The sequence below is a fragment of the Bactrocera tryoni genome, chromosome 3 (genome assembly GCF_016617805.1).
Source record: "Bactrocera tryoni isolate S06 chromosome 3, CSIRO_BtryS06_freeze2, whole genome shotgun sequence".
Lineage (NCBI taxonomy): Eukaryota > Metazoa > Arthropoda > Insecta > Diptera > Tephritidae > Bactrocera > Bactrocera tryoni.
Window position 1 is genome coordinate 15,158,563 of NC_052501.1, and position 21,225 is coordinate 15,179,787.

Here is a 21,225-nt window from a genome sequence, read left to right on the forward strand (position 1 = left end):
GAAGTACTGAAGCTGATGTCGTTAGAAACGATACAGCTTTTGAATTAAAAAGCAAGTGCTCTTGGTCTTTTAGGAACTTTTTAAGGACCATACCTTTTTTAAGGACTTATATAATCCTTTTCGCGAAGTATTATATCAAAATTGTCTAAATAGCCCATAAAAAGCTTAAAACTCTTGATCTTTCTCAAAACTTGTCGATCATCCCTGCAATAAAAGGGTACAAAAAGTCTAGAAACTGTAGTGTGGTCAACGAATTGTGCAATCATTTTAGCCTGGAGTCTCAAATAAGTCGACTAAGACTGTCTTCTGTGCGAAATGCCGACTAATATAGGTTTACATACGCCCTTCAATGTCTGTCGCAGTTTTGACTGCTAAAATTTCTATATAAATAAGCTGTTGGTCGGCACCGTCTGGTCGCTGGGAAACACTTGAAAATTCCGCACAGCGCGCAATTGCGTACGGCATTCAACTACGTGCGCCCAATTTCAATTTGCCCACATGTAACACTCGCGCGGCGTCGAGACATTTTAGTCACATTTTTTTCTTTCATACTTTTATTTTATGGCATAAAACCATATGACTGTTGTTGTTGCTGTTGTTTTGTTTTAATTGCTGTGCCATTCTTTGCTTTGCATGTTTACCAAAAGCATAAAGGCGAAATAGTCATAAAAATAATATTGTACCGCTCCATAAAAAAGACGAATTAACTAGTCCACAAATGGAAAAGGTAAACAAGTTGGATTATGCACTTGTGGTTGTGTGAGTGTGTGTGTATGTGTGTGCGCGTGCATGTAAATGCATTTAAATATGAGCAGCGGCACAACTTCAGTGTATTAATGCCGTATGATTTTGCAATATTAACAAGCGACCCAATTCGTGCACCTACAACGCTTGCAGCACAACAACAACACATACACATAGGCAAAATCGCGCACATTTGGAGCGCCGCTAGCTAGTCTGGCTGTCTGCTTATCTGTGCATCTGCAGCCGCCGCGGGAGTAAAAACTAAAATTAAATGAAATGAAATCAAATAAATTGAATTTGCGTGCAACTTGCATATGCCACACGCGCACACACACATATGTATATGCGCCAGCATGTTGAATTTGCATGTAAACTCTCATTTATATTTGAACGACATGTTTGCCCGTCGCTTTACTTTCATATGACACACATTTCATAGAAGATGCGCCTATTTTGGTTGCGCGCCTCCCCCAGTGACCGTCTGGCAGCTGGCACACTCTTCCCCTGTTACCACATGCCGCCTGCAAGCAGCAGCAATCGCATCTTGCATTTGCATGCACCATACTTCCCGCTATTCAATTGGCTGCTGGCGTGTTTGATGAGCATGTAAACAAACTCGGAGAGCGGAATTGACTTGAAAGCTTTCTAAAATTATCGAAATATGTTTATTTTGTGGCAAAAAATATGCTTCCAACAATATCATCTGCTCGTCATATTTTGCTCTCACGTCAAAAAAGCAAAAAAAAAAAACAACAACAAAAACATTACTTTCGGCTGCATACATGCTCCATATCATTTACAAGTGCAGGCATTGCATAGCAACTAAATGGTGATCCATTTCGATGCTCCTTACTTTTTTAAGGAAAAAACTTAGAAACTTCTAATTTAATGGTGTATACTTATTATCATTCGAAAAAGCATTCTTTGGCATTTATATTAGTTATTTTTTGAAGATTATCGCTTTCAAATATTTGGCGTGGCTACGTCTCAGATAGTCCATCCGTTGAGTCCGATATTCGATGACTTGTTCGAGTCTTTCGACTGGTAACTGGCGTATGAAACGCGTGATGTTTTGCTCCAAGGCCTTAATCGAAGCGGGTTTGTCCGCATAGACTTTAAACTTTACATATCCCCACAGCATAAAGTCTAATGGTGTGATAGCACACGATCTTGATGACCAATCGGCCGGTCTAAGACGTGAAATTATCTGCTCACTGAAGTGTTCTCTCAATACCTAAATCCATTGATTGATGCGATGTGTGGGAAGTGTCGAAGTCTGGTTGAAGTCAAATGTCACCGAGATCACAAGCTTCAATTTCAGACATCAAATTGTCGATTATCATGCCGTGATAACGCTCGCTATTGACGGTTATGTTCCCACCGGCATAATTTTTGAAGAAATATGGACCATTGGCTCACTAACCACACCAGACCGTTTAAAACAAGAAACACCTATTAAAGCACTAGCATTTCGTTGTTGTATCGTTGTCGTTGTAGATTATATCAGTTCAGCTGAGTTATACCTATTGATCGTTCGATTCGCTACTATCCGAGAAATGGCTAATCGAAAAAAGCTACGACGAGATTTTAGCTTTCATTCGACATTTTTACGGAGTCATTTTCAATTTAGGCCTTATACGGATATAGTATATACTCAACTTTTCACTATGTTACAGATCGGGTATACTTCGTCGGTTGTGTGTAAATTTACTCTGCCATAGCAACTGTTTCGAAATGGCCCTAAGCCACAATAAATTTGTACCCGCAATCGAGAACACAAAAAAAAACTAAAATACCTTTCTTCAAAGACATTCGGGGTTAGCGCGTGTTTGATTCACTCAAAGCTCTATATTTCCTACAGAGAGATAGTCAGATCCGAGCAAAATTTATTCTAGCATAATTGACCATGAATTATGGCAGCTCTGACAACGCTTTGCACAAAATTTATCAGTAAGCCAATACTAAATTTTAACCTACCCGAGTATCGAAATAATTTCCACCTGATCTGAAGAAGAAGATCTGTGTAAATAATGTATTACTATAAAAGAATTGAATTTTCATATTCTATCTTGTCCTAATTTAAAAAAAATGCTTAAAAGTCCGGTTTTGTTCCAATTCTACTGGCATTTAATCAGTGTTTTGGTCAAATATTTTAGGAAAACATTTTACTTACAATATTTTTTTATAATCATGATTCAAACCATAATGATTCGTCTTAGTTATAATCGACTTAAAAATAAAGATGGTTGGATCTTGCTGAGAAACCCGACCTTTTGGGATAACTTTGGAGAATTATTTTTATAGCAGATAACATAATGATCCCTAAGATGCCTTTATATCGATATATTATACAGTCTTCATATATCTTTCTAATTTCCGAAGTCACTCTGGAATTGGCTGTACAAATAATCCCGATGCTTTTTGTATCAATAATCTCAAAAGAAGCAAAACACTAACCTTTTATAAACCTTGGTAAAAAGAAATGACCTCCCGAGAGAAAAGCTATACATTAAATAAATTAAATTAAATTAAATACAAAATACGCTTCATAACAAATTGAAAAATTAAACTCTTAGTTATTTACCTACTTACCATATATTATACATATATGTATTATAATTTGTCTAGTTGCCTCACTGCTTTACCCAACATCGCATGAATTCGAAGCAGAAAGTAATTTTTGCGCCCATTTGCCGGCAGCGCTCACGCATGCGCACACGTACGAGAGCAGAACCGGTTCTTGCGGTTCAACTACAATAAAATTCTTTCGCTTCCCATTCATTGCGGCGTTTTAAGCTCTTGGCCTTTAAAGTCATTAATACACATTAGTTACTTTGCGATTTTTTTCATACTTAATTTAATTTCATTTATTTATAGATAACACGCACAGATAATACCCAACACTCGAACCCTCTGGACCCTTTTCACTTGGCATTTGAGGTTGCCTGCTAGTTACTCAACACTTCTTCTTGTACTTTTAGCTACTTCTTTTCATTCATCTATTTTAGTGGCTTGTATTTTGATATATATTTTACACAGACGCACATGTGGCATGTACATATGTATGTTCCTGTATTTACTCAGGTATGTAGATACTTAATTTTTTTTTACTATTTTTTTATTTATTTTAAGCTTTTAGTTTCGCATTATAACTTGTTTGCTTTTGTCAACTTTGTTTTGACCACATTTTTGTTACAGACAGTGACTCCGTCAATTTGTACTTATGTATGTGGAATATAACGGGTGGTTCAGATTGTGCTTTTCATTTCATAACGTGGCAACTTGAACATTTTTCATTTCTAGCAAATAACTTTTCAAACCCAAAGAATGTTTTATGAAGCAAGCCTGCCTTCTTTTCTTTAAATATAAAGGGTGAACCATTTCGAGATTCCATAGAGACCAAATTTAGTGGGGAATGTTTATTATGAAATAACATTATTTGGCATTTATTTTTGAAGATTATTTCTTGCAAATGTTGGCCGCGGCTACGTCTCAGATAGTCCATCCGTTGAGTCTAATTTTCGATGGATCGTGCGAGCTTTTGACTGGTAACTAGCGTATGAGATGCGTGAAGTTTTGCCCCAAGTCCTGATCGAAGCCATTGCCTGATGCAATGTGGGAAAAGTGGCGCCATCTTGTTGAAACCAAATGTCACCGAGATCACGAGCTTCAATTTCAGACATCAAATAGTCGATTATCATGCCGTGATAACGCTCGCTATTGACGGTTAAGTTCTCACCGGCATAATTTTTGAAGAAATATGGACCACCGACTCACAAACCACACCAAACCGTTGCTTTTTCTGGATGAAATGGCAGCTCATGAATCTCTTCAATTTGCTATTCGTCCCAAATCCGGTTGCGGCAATTTTGCGTGTTTACATACCCATTGAGCCAGAAATGGGCCTCATTGCAGAACAAAATTTAGCGTCGGATCTTCTTGGAACTTTTTGATGAGACACTGGACCATTCTCTATGCGAATGCCCAGTCTTCAGCCGGATGAGACAGAACATATTCCACGGTTCTCAAAGCTCCAACTGAAGATTGTTGGGCAACAGGTGGAAAAAAATCAGGTTTTTTATTGAGTTGCTGAATAAAGCCTAATTTGATTACTATCCGGAAACCCAATGGGTCGAATGATGACCTAAGTACGGCTGGCGGCGATCTGGCGCTCATATGCCTCCCTTTACAACCAATCAACGATGTCCAAAACGATTTCAGTGTGAAACCAGGGTACAGAAAATGTGCTGTTAGTGTCAAAAATACACCGAAAAAATTTTTCGGCTAACATGTGGGAACAACCACCCTGTACATCCATGTTTATTTAGTTACAAATGCTGGCTTCAAAGCGAAAAATAATCGCAAAAAAAGGTGCGTCACTTCACGCCACATAAAAGCATGTATGGACACTTCATAAAACAGACAACAACAAAAAACACAAAAACCACTTTTTATAAGTCACTGTGTTGTTGCATTTATTTTAATTCCTTTTTTGACAATATAATTTTTTTAATTAATGTCTGGCGTGTGAAAATTAATTTTCATTTGTCATAATGGTCGCATATATCCGTTTCCCAGCTACAAGCTTGCCCAGCTTGGAAATAACTACACGCACCATATAAATTATACGCACACACACAGACAATTCACTGGCAGCGCAGATCCTCTCGCGGACTTATCGCCATTGACTTAAGCTTGGCTTAAACTGAGCTCATATGCCATTTAAGCTACCACGTGACGTTCACAAGTTATGTGTCTTACAGCAACAACAACAAACAATTATAACAACAACAACAGTAGCAACTGCGAAACACAACTGTTGTAAGGGGGAGCAATGCGAGACACGCCAACAAATCAGTGAAATTATCTAAGCCCTAATTTCAATGATTCTTGGAAGTCATTCTTGAAAGTTTTGTAGCGCCTTGTTGTTGTAGCTGCTTATAGTGCGTTTTTTTGGTGAACAGCAGCTTGTCGTAATTCCGTGGCGCGGCCAACACCGGCCGTTTTGGTCGCCCGGCTGCTTTGGTCGGTGATTTATTGTCACCAGTTGCCATACAAGTAATCTACCTGTCTTGTAATGGGCCGGTGGTTGAGCGTCACCGGCTTACAAACGGCAAAAAGCGTAAACTTGTTAATGCCACCGAGCAAAGTGTGAATGATTTCGACCACCTTGAATGTGTGTATAATTTAACTTCCTACTGGTCGCCTTGAATACGAGCGAACCTGGTGTTTAGCGCTTGCGCAATCGGTCTATTAAGTTCTTCGGTGTTGAACTGTAACATGGACACTTGTAATGAGTCGTTGTGTGAGAAAATGTGGTTTCGAGGTGCGTTTGGTGCTATCAGCTCTCAAATCTGTCATGTAAACATGGATATTTTTGTATTTATCTATAAGCTTGTTTACTTTAAAATTAATTCACGTGTTCAAGATGACAGTGATAGCAAGTGGTATCGATTAGTTTCAAGGGAAAGTTATTGCAGGCGGATGTTGGCTGGAATATTTGTGTAACAAAATTAGGTTATCTGCATATCTGTGACTTCAGAAAGGCACACATTTTTTAAATTTTTCGAAAAAATTTGCAGTTATGGATATGTATGGGAGATGGAGCTCACGCAAGTGAGGAAAGTTCTCTGAACGCCATTCAGCTGGGAGTGGCCAGAAACGTTTATTTTACATATAGTTCAAGCAGCTCACGACTTCTAGCCTTAGAGCAAGTATGCTCTTGGTAGCCAAAAACCATCCATTCGAAGACGAGCTAAAGTGTGAAGGCGAACCATCCCACAACAGGGTTGTGTGCTGGGTTTAGGACCCGCCCCATAAAAGACGCTCCCACTGAAAAGGGCGAAAATAATTCGAACTGCAGAGCTGAACAGAGAAGATACAATCTTCTACAAGGGTATACAATGATATCGATATCATTGGCTCTAACAACTGCGCCGTTTGTTCGGTTTTCTCCCGGTTGGACAAAGAAGCGAAGCAAATGGGTCTGGTAGTGAACGAGGGCAAGACGAAATATATCCTGTCATTGAACAAACAGTCGTCGCACTCGCGGCTTGTCTCCCACGTCACCGGGTCCAGTCATAACTTCGAAGACGTAGAAAAATTCGTCTATCTTGGAACCAGTATTAATATCAACAACAATTTCAGCTTCGAAAACGCAGAATAACTCTTGCCAACAGGTGCTACTTCGGACTAAGTAGGCAATTGAGCATTAAAGTCCTCTCTGGACGAACAAAGACCAAACTCTATAAGTCACTCATTACTCTCATCCTGCTATATGGTGCAGAAAATGCAATTGTGAAGAATTGAAGCCTAACGGCTATCAAGCGAGTCGTACGTTGTCAGATTTGAAATGATGGTAATCCACAAATCCAAAAAAGGAATGATTGAACCATATCAAAAATAAAGACGGCCATATTATCGTCCGATTTAGCACCGCTGAACTATTTTTTTGCGGGTTATGAGAAGTCGCTTGTCTATGCAGTTGAGACCGAGATGATTCATGCTTTGGAAGAGAAAATTCAGCGCAGTGTTGCGAATTGTTACCGAGAGTGCTAGAAAATCGGGCCTCTCAACTGGAAAAAAATACTTTTTACATTTCGTACTCATGATTAATGTCTTAAGTTTAGAAAAGAGGTTCCTACTTGTATTACTTTTTCGGTCCTGCAGATGTCGATGCATAATTCTATCGTCCTCTGTGAATCGAACACTTTCGAGATCAACACTACAATGGGACTGGATTCTAGCCTTGTTTAATATGACTACATCTTACACTAAGCTTCAACGTTCCGACCAATATCAAAAGTTTCCTTTTCAAAAGAGTTTTTATAAAACTCAATTACTGTTTGAAGTCAAATTGCGTAACACAAAAAAGAAAAAGTGGGGTCAAGCTCGTTCAGACATTATATCGACCTCCACCAATCTCTTATCAAGCAATACCTTCTTGTGACACTTAAGTATTTTAGATTCGCAATTCCCTATTTCGTAATGTGAAGGAAAAAGACAATCGTTTGCATTCTCCGAAGTACAAGTATTTAATGGAGAAGCTAAAAGCACTAATTGGAACCGTAAATCCCTGTATTAGTCATACCACTACACATTGTAGTTACAAGCACAATTCTCGATCAAAATTTTGCATACTTACATACATACCTACATAATGACTACCTGTGGACATATTTCCACATTCCGTTCGTGAGGTCAACGTTCAAGCTCTGTCGTTAAAAACGAATGTGAAGGGAAAAACTGAATGTTCGTTAATTTCCACGTTGCTGACTTGCCAGGGTATGTGACATTTTGTGAAGGACGTTTGCACCGTTGCACGCGGATACAGTTACACAGCCACACTAGTAGCCAAATTGCCAGAAGTATTTAGTGGAGTAACAGTAGTTCGTGTCGAAACCTGATATGGCACGAAAAATGAACGGCTGTTGAAAAAGTTTAAACATAAACAAAAACAATAATAAAGAAAAAATGTTGTATAAAACAAAATAACAACAGATGGTTGTGAAATTCCTCGGAAGCAATCAGAAGTTCAATAACAAAGAACTGAGCTGAGCTATTTAGGGTACTCACTTTGCATACGGACGTGGATATGAATACTTATGGACGTCAGAAAGCACATGTCAGAGAAGTGTAAGCGAATATAAATTAGTTACCGAAGACTACGATCGACTTCTTGGAACCCCGGATTGTAAAATTTGAGATCAATAAGGCTGAGTCGAGCGATTTATGAACGGAAGTGTAAACGCCTATATATTTTATCGTTCCAACTCCTCTTCCTGTTTGCCATGTAAGCCTTATAATAGATTAAAAGTAAGTAGAGGTATATTTGTCTTCCTCTCTCGGACACATCTCCTCATCCAATCCAATATATTGAGTAAACCTAACCTAACTTGGCTTAATGGAGCAGACGTACTTCTCTGCAGATATGTTGTTCTGATGCCTTGGATCTTTCTTCTTATAGTTCTTCTTCTTGTAATTCAAGAAGTAAAAGCTTCGGTGTCACCGTCACGAAGTCGCAGAACAGACAGGTTTCCGTCGACGAAAATCGTTCTTTGTTTCTCGAAATGCATAGATTCGTTTAAAACCTTTTATATAATATCTCTCCAAAGGAGCTTCGCATGTCGTAGTCCAGACATTTTTAGCTAATATAGATCCCATCTCATTTTTTCGGAGCTCCTCTTCAATGGAGCGAGGAGTCTTTGTAAATATAGGTCCTATTGACTTGGCGGTAACGTCTTTTCCAATCAGATGGCTTGCTTTCTTATTTTCCTTGAACCTTACTGGAGTTCAGCACAAGATGCGTTCTAGTCGTGCTTTGCCAGGACAATCACCATAAATATATCTTAAGAAAGCATTCGCCTCATATAAAATGAGGTTTAAGACTTCTTCTTTTTTATTGACTGAGACACCACTTACGCGGTTCTTGGCTAGCTGGTCTTTCAAACGGAATGGAGTTCTGCCTCTTCCTATGCTTCTCCCGGCGGGTACTGCGTCTAATATTCGCAGAGCTGGAGTGTTTTCATCCATTCGGAGGACATGATCTAGCCAGCACAACCGCTGTTTCCTAACTCACTGAACTATGTCACTGTCGTCGTATATCTCGTTCAGCTCATCATTCCATCGACGTTTGTATTCGCCGTTACCCATACCGAAAGGACCATAAACCTTCCGCAGAACCTTTCTCTTGAAAATTCTTCAGATATTGTCATCGTCCATGCCTGTGACCATACAGCAAGACGAGGATGATGAGTGACTTTGAATTCGGTCCTTGTTCGTCGATAAAGGAATTTACATCTCAATCCCCTACTCATTTCGCAAACAGAATCAATCGGATCATATACAAGTTTGCTTTCCATATAACTTTATTAAAAATCATGTCAAGTTCCGTTTATATTCTAAAATTTTTAGTTTAATGCTGAGAAAATCGGCCGTTACCCATTTTTCTAACCAATACTAATGTGGCTTGGCAACTCTAAGGAAGAGATAAGAAACAGCTGTTGAATAACAACATATGTGCGATAAGTACGCCGCCGTTTAAAAGACAACCAACGCAGCAGAATTAATTAATTTCAAGAAAACACACTTTATTAATATACGAAAATATTTTACGAATATACATATACATACATTAGTTCCCATAATGGATTATATCGTTTGGTGAGAACTTTCTTAGCTTTTTTATAACGGTGGTAATAAAATCTTTTCGAACTTAACGCCGTCGATTTGTTATTTAAACGGCTTCGTAGTTTTGGTGCATCGCTGATAACAAGAAAACAAAATTTTACATTCCTTCATTGCTTAACAAATTTTCTGTTTTTGTTATTCAATTGCAGTGATTTACGGTGCCGATTATAAGAAAATAAGCAAATAAACAAATTTAGAAGCTTATCAACCGAAGCATATGTAAGAAGAATATGTAAAGTGAAGGAAAATTTCCAACAGCGATACTTTTACACTCCGAAAACAAAGGAAACCACTTAAGTGGGTGAAAGGCAATGTAATAACCTATTTCACAATTACAAGATCGAGAAAAGCGATTTTCCAAGTGAAAACATGAGTGCCACGTATAAACGTGATAAACTCTTCAAGTCCTGGACTGGGATTAGTGAAGTGGCGCTTATTAAAGAGGTGGCCACAAAAGGTGAAAACATTGACCTCTGTATTGAGTATTGGGCACGTAAGCGGAAACTACCAATACCGGAATATGAACAATTCTTCCAGGATGTTGTACAAACGTATGTGCACCGACTGCTTACTGAACGGCTGGTGTGCAAGGCGGAAATGGTATTAATCAATGTAAAACGGGATGTTAAAAGCTTCTATTATCAGTTCGCTTGTGAGTGTGATGATGAGGAACTGCGCGAACTTGTAATAGAACATCTACAAAAGAAAGATCCACAAAATTATGAGACTGATATGCTACAATTGCAATTCTATTGGGATTTGCTGCAGCAACTACAAACATGTCCTGAATTGCTTGCGAAGTGCAAAGTGCAACTACGACGCGTTAATATTGAAACGCTGGTGCATTGCGATGATTCATACCTCAATAAATTATTAGCGGAGTTATATTTTTTTAACAACAATCCGCAGCTTTTGGAACGTTTAGATAAATACAGTTTATGGAATTATTTGGTGGACGAAGCAAAATTGGCACAATTAGTGCGTTGGTGTTCATTAGCAGGGCAATTGCCACAATCGGAGTATACAGAATTGGAAGTATTATATTGTGAGTGGGTACTGGAAGCGGAAATGTATGAATATGCATTAAAAACATTGGAGACACCTAATGAAACAATACGTAATTGCTTTGCGGCGGCCGGCTACTTATTTGACGATGAAAGAGATAAAGTGTCTGTAGTGGTGCGGCGGCTGTGCACTACCGAAAGCTTGGAACGTAACCGTGAAATATTAGAAAAACTGCCGATAGGACAATTTTTACTCGAGCGCGGTTTACACATGTTGCTACTACGGAATTTTGTGAAAACACGCGAGTTGGAAGAGATGTTTGCGGAATATCCGGACGATGAGGAGCTGCTCAAGTTTTTAGTAGCATTAAAAGAAAACAAAACCGATGAGTTGGAAGAGTTTGGAAAAGTGGGTCACTTTCAATTTGGTTATAATTTATTTGTTAATGTAATTTATAAATTTTATTTTAATTTAAGGTATTCCAAGCGACCAAATCGTATCTGGAGCATCAAGGTATTGATTTTAACGCTGAACAACCATTAGTCACTTTATTTGATTTTCTCAGCAACGAGCCCAGTGTGGAGACTTTAATCTGTTTCTTACACACAACTGGTTTACAAAACATTCCATATTTGAAAACATTACCCATCAGAAATCCAAATCACAATAGCGAATCAAATATATCCACGGGTGTTGACAATTGCAGTAACGGGCAAGGCAAAAGTATGCCCACCCCTTATGATTTTCTGCGCAAATTCAAGCATATCGATATAAAAGAAATCTCCAAGGAGTTGCAAACAGACACGTTAGCCTCGTTCTCCAATGAAAAGCTGTGCGCAAAATATGCGCGAAAGTATAAACTCAATTTTCTGCATTATTTGAAACAGCAACGCAGTTGCTATGCCGTCTACTACCTTATCATGGACCATCTGCAACAGTACGGCCAACTAACCAAAGGGCATCTCTTCACCGCCTGCGAAACTGTCACCGAATTGGCATTACAACACACCAACAACTCTGAGTTGGTCACGCACTGCGTCGCCTTCATCGAAATGCTCGGTTATGATTCACAGTATTTGCGTAATTACCTGAAATTGTGTCGATTGCTGGAGAAGGAAGGGGACGAAACAAGCGTGGTGGCCAAAAATTACACACAGTTATTTGCGCGTGTGGAAAACCTTTTGGTACAGCAGATTACCAAAGAACCAGCCAAATTTCCACTCAAAGATTACCAGGCGCTAATGCGTTTGGTCGCCTGCAGCGGCCAACGCCAGTGGCCCATGAAAGTAATGCAAAATTATGCGAAAGAAGACGATTGGTGGCGACTGCTGGTGCTCATGCAATACTTTGACGTGCCGCTGTCGCAACTGCAAGTGCTAGTGGGGCACTTCGAGACGCGCGCCATGGGCGAGCATATGCTGCGCGCCTTTTTATGTGAATTGCCAGCGCAGGTGAAGCGTCATGCCAGCTTCTCGCGTCAGCATAAGAAACCCGCGCGTAAAGCTGAAGCAAATGTGTGTATGCTTTTAATTTTTATAAGATTTCAGTTTTGAAAATGTATTTTCCTTTCCAGCCATTAACTACCTCCGCTGAGACGCTCACCTCGTCCATTAGTTCTGCTTGCAATGATCCAAATAGCGCGCTATTTCGCACTGCGCCCAGTCAACAGCGTTTGCATTTCTTACCGGACGCTTGCGGGCGTCTAGATCTCTTTGCAATTGTGCTGCTCAGCAGTACTCCCATAAATGAGGAGCAGGTGAGCGCTGCTAGTAAATTTCTCGAACTCATGCAGGATCAGCATACACATGCGACTTCATGGAATTTACTACGGAATTGCGTGAAGTACAGACTGCCAGTATTAGCGGTGCTAGCCACCACAGTGCATCAGGTCAATATCGAGTGGCAGTGGCTGGTTTGGCTGGCTGTGGCCACAAATCAATGGACTGAAGTGCTCAAATTGTCCACATTGCATATACAGCAAGTTACTTGGTTGTTGGTTGAGTCCGCTGTGCGTCATGGCGATACGGGCCTGCTGTTGCGTAGTTTTCGCATATTCTTCAAGGTAGGTGCTATAGTGGTCCAATCTGAACAATTTGTCCGTAGATTCACCGTTGTCCTCGATAATAATCCATAATAACCGTTCCCACGTCAGTCGGGTCTAACTAACCCGAACGGACAAGATATTTACCCGGTCAAGGACTGTCAACTCGGCACCATGCCTGAACTTCGTGCCAAACTTAACATACCCTGTTCAATATATAATAATTCAGCAAACTTACTCTTCTTTCCATCACAGGACAGCGCTTTTACACATTTGTGCCAATTTCTACAGCGCACTCAACACAAACGCCACTTCGATGATGAAGATGTACACACGCTACGTCTCTTTCTGCTTGCGTGGAGCAACAATGCAGTTGAAATGCCCTTCTGCGCCACACTCGAGCGCCATGAGCTCATGCAGCAAAGTATCCGTCTGCTCCTTGTGCATTTGCAGCACAATTTCGAATCGACGCTGGAGCAACAGAAGCTCATTAGCTGTATGTGCCGTTCCGACATGAGCGACATTAGCGTCAAAATGGACTTTTGTCGTTTGCACGCCGTTTTCGAAGCGCTCCAGACGCGTCCTGGCTGGGCCGAATGCTACACGATCGATTTCGAGCAACTTGCCGTAGATAATAATCAGGTGTACGAACAACTTTTGGACGCTTTGCGTGCGAAAGGCGAATACGATGTCGCGGTGCGTTTGGCCACGCTGCTACAGCAACCCATCAGTGATATCGTCTACAGCAAATGGGTAAGTCAGCTGGAGTCAGCTGAGTCGGCTGACGATGAGGAGCCATATGCGGTTAAGACGTTTCAACTGTATGAAAACGAGATAGCGGAGCATTCCCTGCCGCCGGAATTGCTGGTGAATTTTTATCTTTACGCGGCTGGTCGCCTTACCGAGCCATGCGCGCGCAAATATCAACTTCTCAAGCGAGCGCTTACCGTTATTAAACAACATCACCTCTTTCCGAATGAATCATTCGATCGTGATCAAATCGAGTACGAAATGTTCATATGCTACCTACAACTGGATGATGATGTCGCAGCTGCAATGGGTGTTTACCACTCGGAATACTACGAGCAGATCATGTTGCACGAACGTTGTGTACTGTATAAGTCTTTTCTCGAATTGAAGGAGCTCGCCGGTGTTGAAGATCTCAATGTCAGCATAAAGCATCCGATGACCAAGCAAATGGAAGCGCGTCTGGAAGCTCAACTCAACTTATTGCTGGACAAAGGTGATATTGTGGAGGCATTGCGGCTGCAAGAACTCTTCGAATGCCGTCCGATCGATTTGCGTTTTGTGGTGTTTTGCATGGCGCTGGCCGAGGGTGTGACCACCATTTTCAGCATGTCCTCGGAGGAGCGCCAAATGCTGCGTGACATCGAGATAAGCTCATTCGCCAAATTCAACAAACGCACGCTGGATAGTGGCCTACTGACGCGTGAAGGTTTGTTTGTATTTTCTCAAATTATTATTTAAATGTATCGAACGCTTCACTTTTCAGGCCGTAATTCGCCCTCGAAAGCCAGCAGCGATCTTTCAGATAGTTGTTCGACTCTCGAGTTTGAAGAGATTCCATCCAAGGAGAAGCGCGAAACGTTGGAGACCATACAAGGCATCGCTTCCAAGCTCACGTATGGCGTCAATATTGGACGTCGCATTGTTATGGTCTATCGGGCTGCCATGTATTTAGATAAAGAGTATTTGGATGTGCTGCGCACGAAGGATACAACGGTGTTGCTGCAAAGCGTTTCCGAAGAAGGTTGTCTGCATCGTCTGCTGGTTGTGAGTGATATTATAACATCAACGCATATGACACAACAGGAGGTGAGGATATTTTGGTTTTTCGTATTTTTTCCCTCAACTTAATATAACACCGGTCTGTCCATCTATCTGTCCGTCTGTCTGTATATACGCGAAGTAGTCCATCAGTTTTTGAGATCTCGATCTGAAATTTTGCACTCGTCCTTTCCTCAGCAAGAAGCTGCTCGCTTGGGGAAACTGCCGATATCGGACGACTATAAGCAGTTCCTGCTGTGGTGCTTTCGCAGAAATTATCCCTGCAGTCACCTGCTTAGAGCGGAACTGCCTCCTAGGAGCATCAAGAGGATCTTCCTCAACTACATTGACGATATAAAACAATACGTCCACCAGACTTTGGACGCAGCTAACTTCTAACATGCACTGATCGCCATTCATAGTCGAGCCATAAATGCCTTCACCGACTCCCTCTCGGTGAATAACGTACTTGAAGTCAAACCACCCTCGAGTTGTAGCGAGAAACGAGAATGTCCCTTGTGCAGCTTCGTTCTGGATACTGTAGTATGTTTACCTCCAGCCACCTCTTTGCATGCCTCTTTACATCCTACACATCTGACACCCTTCTCCTTTTCGGCCGACCCGTCGAAACAGCAAGTTTCCTGGGCCTACCGTCGAATGACGTCGATGACAAAATGGCTGACCCTTACCATCCTAACGGGGTCTAGGTACCATCAAAGCGGGGATATGATAATCCTTACAAAAACAACAAGTTCTTGTGTGGAATCTTTTATATTTGTGCAGGGTTCTTGCTTTCGTCCATCTTTCTCTCAGACAATGAGCAAAATATTTTCGGTTCTGGCCGATATCAGACCTTCCTTATTTTTGTAGCCCCCAAATTAAATTCCAGTTTTTATACACTTTTGTCCCACAGATTGCCGAACTGCTGGCCACGGAACTTGCCACAGCCATCGTGCGTCCACGCTTCTACATTTTCACTGCCGATCAACAAGCTAAAAACACGATCAAAAATACGCCCGTCTGGGGCTACAATATCGATCGTGATCTGCATTTATTTCTGGAATTGGTACCCAACACCACGAAGCTGGGCAATTGTCTGCTTGAATACTGTGATGCGTTGAAAGCATATCGTAAATTCCAAGATAATAAACCATACGAACACAATACGGTATTCGAGCGACTCGCCGAAATCATACGACGTTACGGGCTGCCCACCAATAGCAATGGTATTTCGACCGCCATACCACCGATTACCACCGCCACAAATGCTGGACCGATGCTGCCGCCGGCGCAGGTGCTGTCACACAAGAAGCAGAACATCATCTATGTGGAGCTGTTAATCAAGGCGCATCAATGCTATGTGCACGAGTGCTCCATGGAAGGCATAGCGAACGTGCTGAACCGCGCCAAAGCCTTAAACGCCGTGCTCACGCAAGCCAAGTCCTGGTCGTTAATTGTGCGCATGCTCAGCGGCATCGGACGCTACCGCGAAATGTTCTACTGTTTCGATTCGCTGCTCAAAAACGAACAGTTCGAATCGCTGCTGGGTCAGTTCGATGAGGAGAAGACAATCGGTCTGCGTCAGGCGATAATCACATATCTACGCGAATATTGTCCAAATAACGGTAGAGAATATTTAAAATTGACTGCGCTGCACTTTCTCATGTATCAGGAGCTGGCCGAAATGTGGGAGCAGGATGCGCAAGCCGTGCTGGCCAAGATCATCAATCAAGCGGCTGTCAACACCGCACAGCTGCCCGAAAAGATGTCCATGGCCAATTTGACAACGGCAAATCCCACAAAAACGTTCATACCCAAACTGCGTGCCACACCAGAGTTGCTTGTGCTGCTGCAGCAAGCTATGGAATATTACACGCATGCAACGGAAAATTATTTGCTCGACAATAAATTGTTGTTGGCGCAACGCGTCGCCTCGTTGGCCGAAATGGTGGCTGTGCAAATTGATTTGGCCAGCAAAGCCTTGGATCGCAATGCCATGGAGACGCATCTATGTGTATGTGTGGTGAATGTGCAGACGCGTGAGGAATTTCGTGAACTGATCAATGCGGAGCTGAGGTGAGTGGATATTGCATGTCTTATAACAACTATGTGTATGTATAACTAAGTCTGAAAACGTAAACGCCTAACGGTAAATGCTTTACTAGTTCCTTCTAGCCTCGTTTTTTTGATAAAAGCCACATTCAAGTCGAATTATGTTTACTTATTAAGGAACAAATATCTTTTTTTTCGATTTTGATCGTTCAGTTTGTATGACAGCTATATGTTATAGTGATCTGATCTGAACCATTTCTTCGGAGTTTGCATTATTGCCTTAGATAATAACTCAGGACGATTTTCGTGAAGATATCTCCTCAGTAGAAAAAGTTCTCCATGCAAGGACTTGATTCCGATCGTTCAGTTTGTATGGCAGCTATATGCTATAGTGATCCGTTCTAAAAAATTTCTTCGGAGATTGTATCGTTGCCTCGGATAATATTCCATGCCAAATTTCGTGAAGATATCTCCTCAATGGAAAAAGTTTTCCATACAAGCACTTGATACCGATCATTCAGTTTCTATGACAGCTATATGCGATATCGGGGATTCTGACAAATGAGCAGCTCCAAGGAGAGAAAAACACGTATGAACATTTCAGAACGATATCTCAAAAACTGCAGGCATAACGGACACAGCTAATTCGACTTAGCTTGTCACGCTGATCATTTATAATATAGTATATGTGTACGTATGTATGTCAGATACCGCGACGTTTACTTCTTGTACTTAATATACACTGTTTAGGTTATAAATATATATAATTTGAAAACAAAGTTGATTAAATGTTACTAAAAGTTTTTTCTGTATTTATTTTTTATTTCGTTGAAATTGTTTGTACAAATAATTTTCACATTTCAGCAAATACAAATACCTATTCGAACGCAAAACGGCGTTATAACTTCTAATACAATCTTTTTCGTACGCTAGCCTAAAAATTTTTCACCATAACCTTAAAATTCAGTAACACAAAAATTACAACATACGAATACATACAAATATTTAGTTCACACTTACACAATTTTCTTTTTTATTTAGCTTGTATGACATTTTACAACTAAACTATTTTATTTTGAGATAATTTTTTTTATATTTTTTTTAATTCAATATTTTATAATTTTTTTTTTTTTAAATTCAATATTTTATAATTTTATTTGCTTCGAGAGGTTAATACTATAGCTAATGATTTAAAAATTGACACTGGTTTTGTAGAAAAATTCACACTACGTACGTACATATGTATATTTATGACAATTTTCTTTCAGATTCATATTTTTTGTTGTAATAATAAATGGAAATGTTTACGTATGTATTTATTTTGTTTATTTATTGGTTTTGTATAGTTTTTGGACATATTTTATGTTTTGGAAATATTGTTTGTTTTGGAAATATTCAAATTTTTTGGATTTTTTTTATATATGTGTATGTACATATGTATATTTATATATTTTTAATTGTTTATCTTGTTTTCCTTTCTTGTATTTCTTTAAAAATACTAAATTTCTTATATATTTTATTTTCTTTTTCAGCGTGCCGCAAACGCTTATACTCAGTCGCGCTTGCGGCTTCGACATAAACTGGGCTGAAGTGCTGCTCTCGCAATATGTTATACTCGGGCATGCGCATTATCTGCAGGAATACTTGCAACATTTACAGATCAATGACAATATCATTGAGAATACCGTTAAAGGGTGGGTACGGTTACTAATTTATACTAGAAATATATAGAAAAATGTCTTTTTGTTTTACGTTTACAAAAGCTAATATTATTTTTTTTATTTTAATTTTTTATATTCTATTATTTTTTTTAATTCAATTTTTTAATTAAAATTTTTTGAATAAATTTTTTTTTAATTTGAAATTTTTTTAATTACATTTTTTCCATTTAACTAAATTCAAGTTAAAAACTGTTCCAAGTACACTTTTACTATATTAATTTAAATCGAAATTTTGCTTATAAATTAAACAATTTCACGAATTTTTTATTAAAATATTAGCGTAATAACTGAAACTAGGCAATATTTACGGCATATTTAAATAATATTTATAACATATCTGACTAACAAACATATTTTTGGTTAATTTATAAAACAACGTATGTGGCTTTAGGCGGGTTTTCTTGAATTGCACAGACTTGCAACTTTCTTAGGCATTGACTTTTCGGTAACTGTTTTCTTAAAGTACGGTTTACACTGTTAATTACATGAAGACTTTATAAAAATTAGTGGATCTACGGCTAGAGAGGTTAAAATATTAAGCCGAGTTATAAATAATTGAATTAACATTTAAATTAAATTAAAAAAAAATTAACATTATTTTTGTAATCCCAAAAAAAATTAATTCAAAACAATTTTTTATCTCAAATATCGGATTGATAAAAAATTGAACCCAGATATCGGAACTTGTTATTATTTTTTATTTTGTAATCTAGTTTTTCGAAAATTATTTTTAAACTTTTAATAACTTTAGTCCCAAATACCGAATTAGATAATAAAAAAATTATTTTAATCCTAAAAGACAGAATAAAAAATAGAGAAACTAATGTATAAAAAATAAATATTTTTTTATTTTAATTAAAAATATTTTTAAATTTTTATTTTCAAATACCGGAATGCAAAATAAAAATAATAATTTTAACTATATTTTTTTAATCTTCATGAAAAAACATTTTTAAATATTTAATTCCAAGTACGGGAATAAAACAAAAATAAAAATTTCGAAAATATTTTTTTTTTTTAGGTATTCGTAAATAATTTTTAATCGCAAATATCGGTATAAAATATATGACAAAAAAGTTATTTTAATCTCAAATACAGAATTAGAAAATAAAAAATTAATTTAATCCTAAAAGACAGAATAAAAAATAGATAAACTAAAAAATAAAAAAATAAAAAAAAATATTAAAAAAAAAATAAAAAAAATAAAAATAATAATTTAGCCCCTTTTGTCTTATTCATATCTATCTTATAACTTCTTGATTCCAGCTTTTAATTTGAACATTTAATTTTGTATTTATAAACACTAATTTTTAAATTTTAAAAAATTTTTTCAAATGTTATTTTAACATTAAACATTACCATTAATTTAAAATCGGAATTGGGACAAAATGTTGTGATTAAAAGTCCATTGAAATTGAAAATTTAATTTAAAAAAATTAAAATTTAATAAGAGAAATTATTATAATTCTAAAACTCAAAATTTTGGATTTTTTTATCCCAATATCAGAATAAAAAATTCAAAATTTGATTAAAAAAATTATTTTAATTTTTAAACTCAAAATTTTGGATTTTTTTTATCCCAATATCAGAATAAAAAATTTAATTAAAAAAACTATTTTAATTTTCAAACTCAAAATTTTGGATTTTTTATCCAAAAATCAGAATAAAAAGTTAAAAATGTAATCTTTCGTTTGGTGAAATAAAAAATTCGCACCCTTGGTTATCACATACTATGTGCATAAATGCCTTAAGCAGCAATTTTTGACAGTTCCATATTTTTTTTTACAAAATTAACTGCGCAAACTTATTAATTTTTTTATAAATTAATTAATATTTATTAAAAAAAATAAAATATTTGCGAAAACTGAAAAGTTCAACGTAAAAATAAGTTAAATTTCAAATAGTAAATAAAATAACGAATCTCCGCTGATAGCAGCGCGTTATCAAACACCATTTCTTAGCATACATTTAGGCGTCTTTTATAGAATGCTGTAAATAGCTACATACATATGTATGTATGTACTTCTTCTAAGTCAGTTTGGTTATTTCAATTAATTTTAAGCAAATTGTTTTTGTTTTTATTATTCACACATTTGCTTATAAGTTCATGTCGAAACTCAAAATACTAATATACTAAATTAAATTTATTCACAACTAGCTTTCAACTGTATGCGCAGCATCATCGCATCAGTGCGCGCATGGATGAGCATTTGGCGCAATTGGTGGCTTTGGTCAAGTCGGTGGCGCTCAAGTACAAGTTAGCCTCGGTGCTGAGCCTTAAAACGATTGTGATGTCGCTGATAAGCGAGCAGACCGCACACTATTTGCGCGACACGAATTTCGGACGAAATGAGAATCGCAACTTAAACGATATGTGACGTCACTGTAAACTGTTTATGGCGAATACTAAGCGTATGCGATGTGAAGTCGCGCTCGGTGTGTATGTGTGTTTCAAGTTTTGCTTATGGCTACGCTTTTTTGAAAAATTTCACGCTTTGCTTAGAACGATATTCTATGTGAAATGTATGCAAATTTATGAGAATGTGTTGTGCAAATATTTAAATTTTTATCACGATTGATTGAAATTGCTCGAATCACATGTACCCATATACATATATGTACATATAGACATACATACATATATATTTTAGAATAAGCATAATGTGTATGGAAATAGAAATATTT

General features: G+C 38.1%; 1 protein-coding gene across 1 annotated transcript; it reads left to right on the forward strand.

Annotated features, from left to right (window-relative positions):
* Positions 1 to 10,021: 10,021 nt before the first annotated feature.
* Positions 10,022 to 21,196, forward strand: LOC120770835. Its single transcript, XM_040098424.1, has 8 exons — positions 10,022 to 11,346; positions 11,415 to 12,452; positions 12,512 to 13,000; positions 13,235 to 14,435; positions 14,493 to 14,815; positions 15,681 to 16,843; positions 18,352 to 18,513; positions 20,699 to 21,196. Exons 1-8 carry the CDS (start codon positions 10,303 to 10,305, stop codon positions 20,916 to 20,918), a joined length of 5,640 nt encoding a protein of 1,879 aa, XP_039954358.1. The 5' UTR covers positions 10,022 to 10,302; the 3' UTR covers positions 20,919 to 21,196.
* The last annotated feature ends 29 nt before the right edge of the window (positions 21,197 to 21,225 follow it).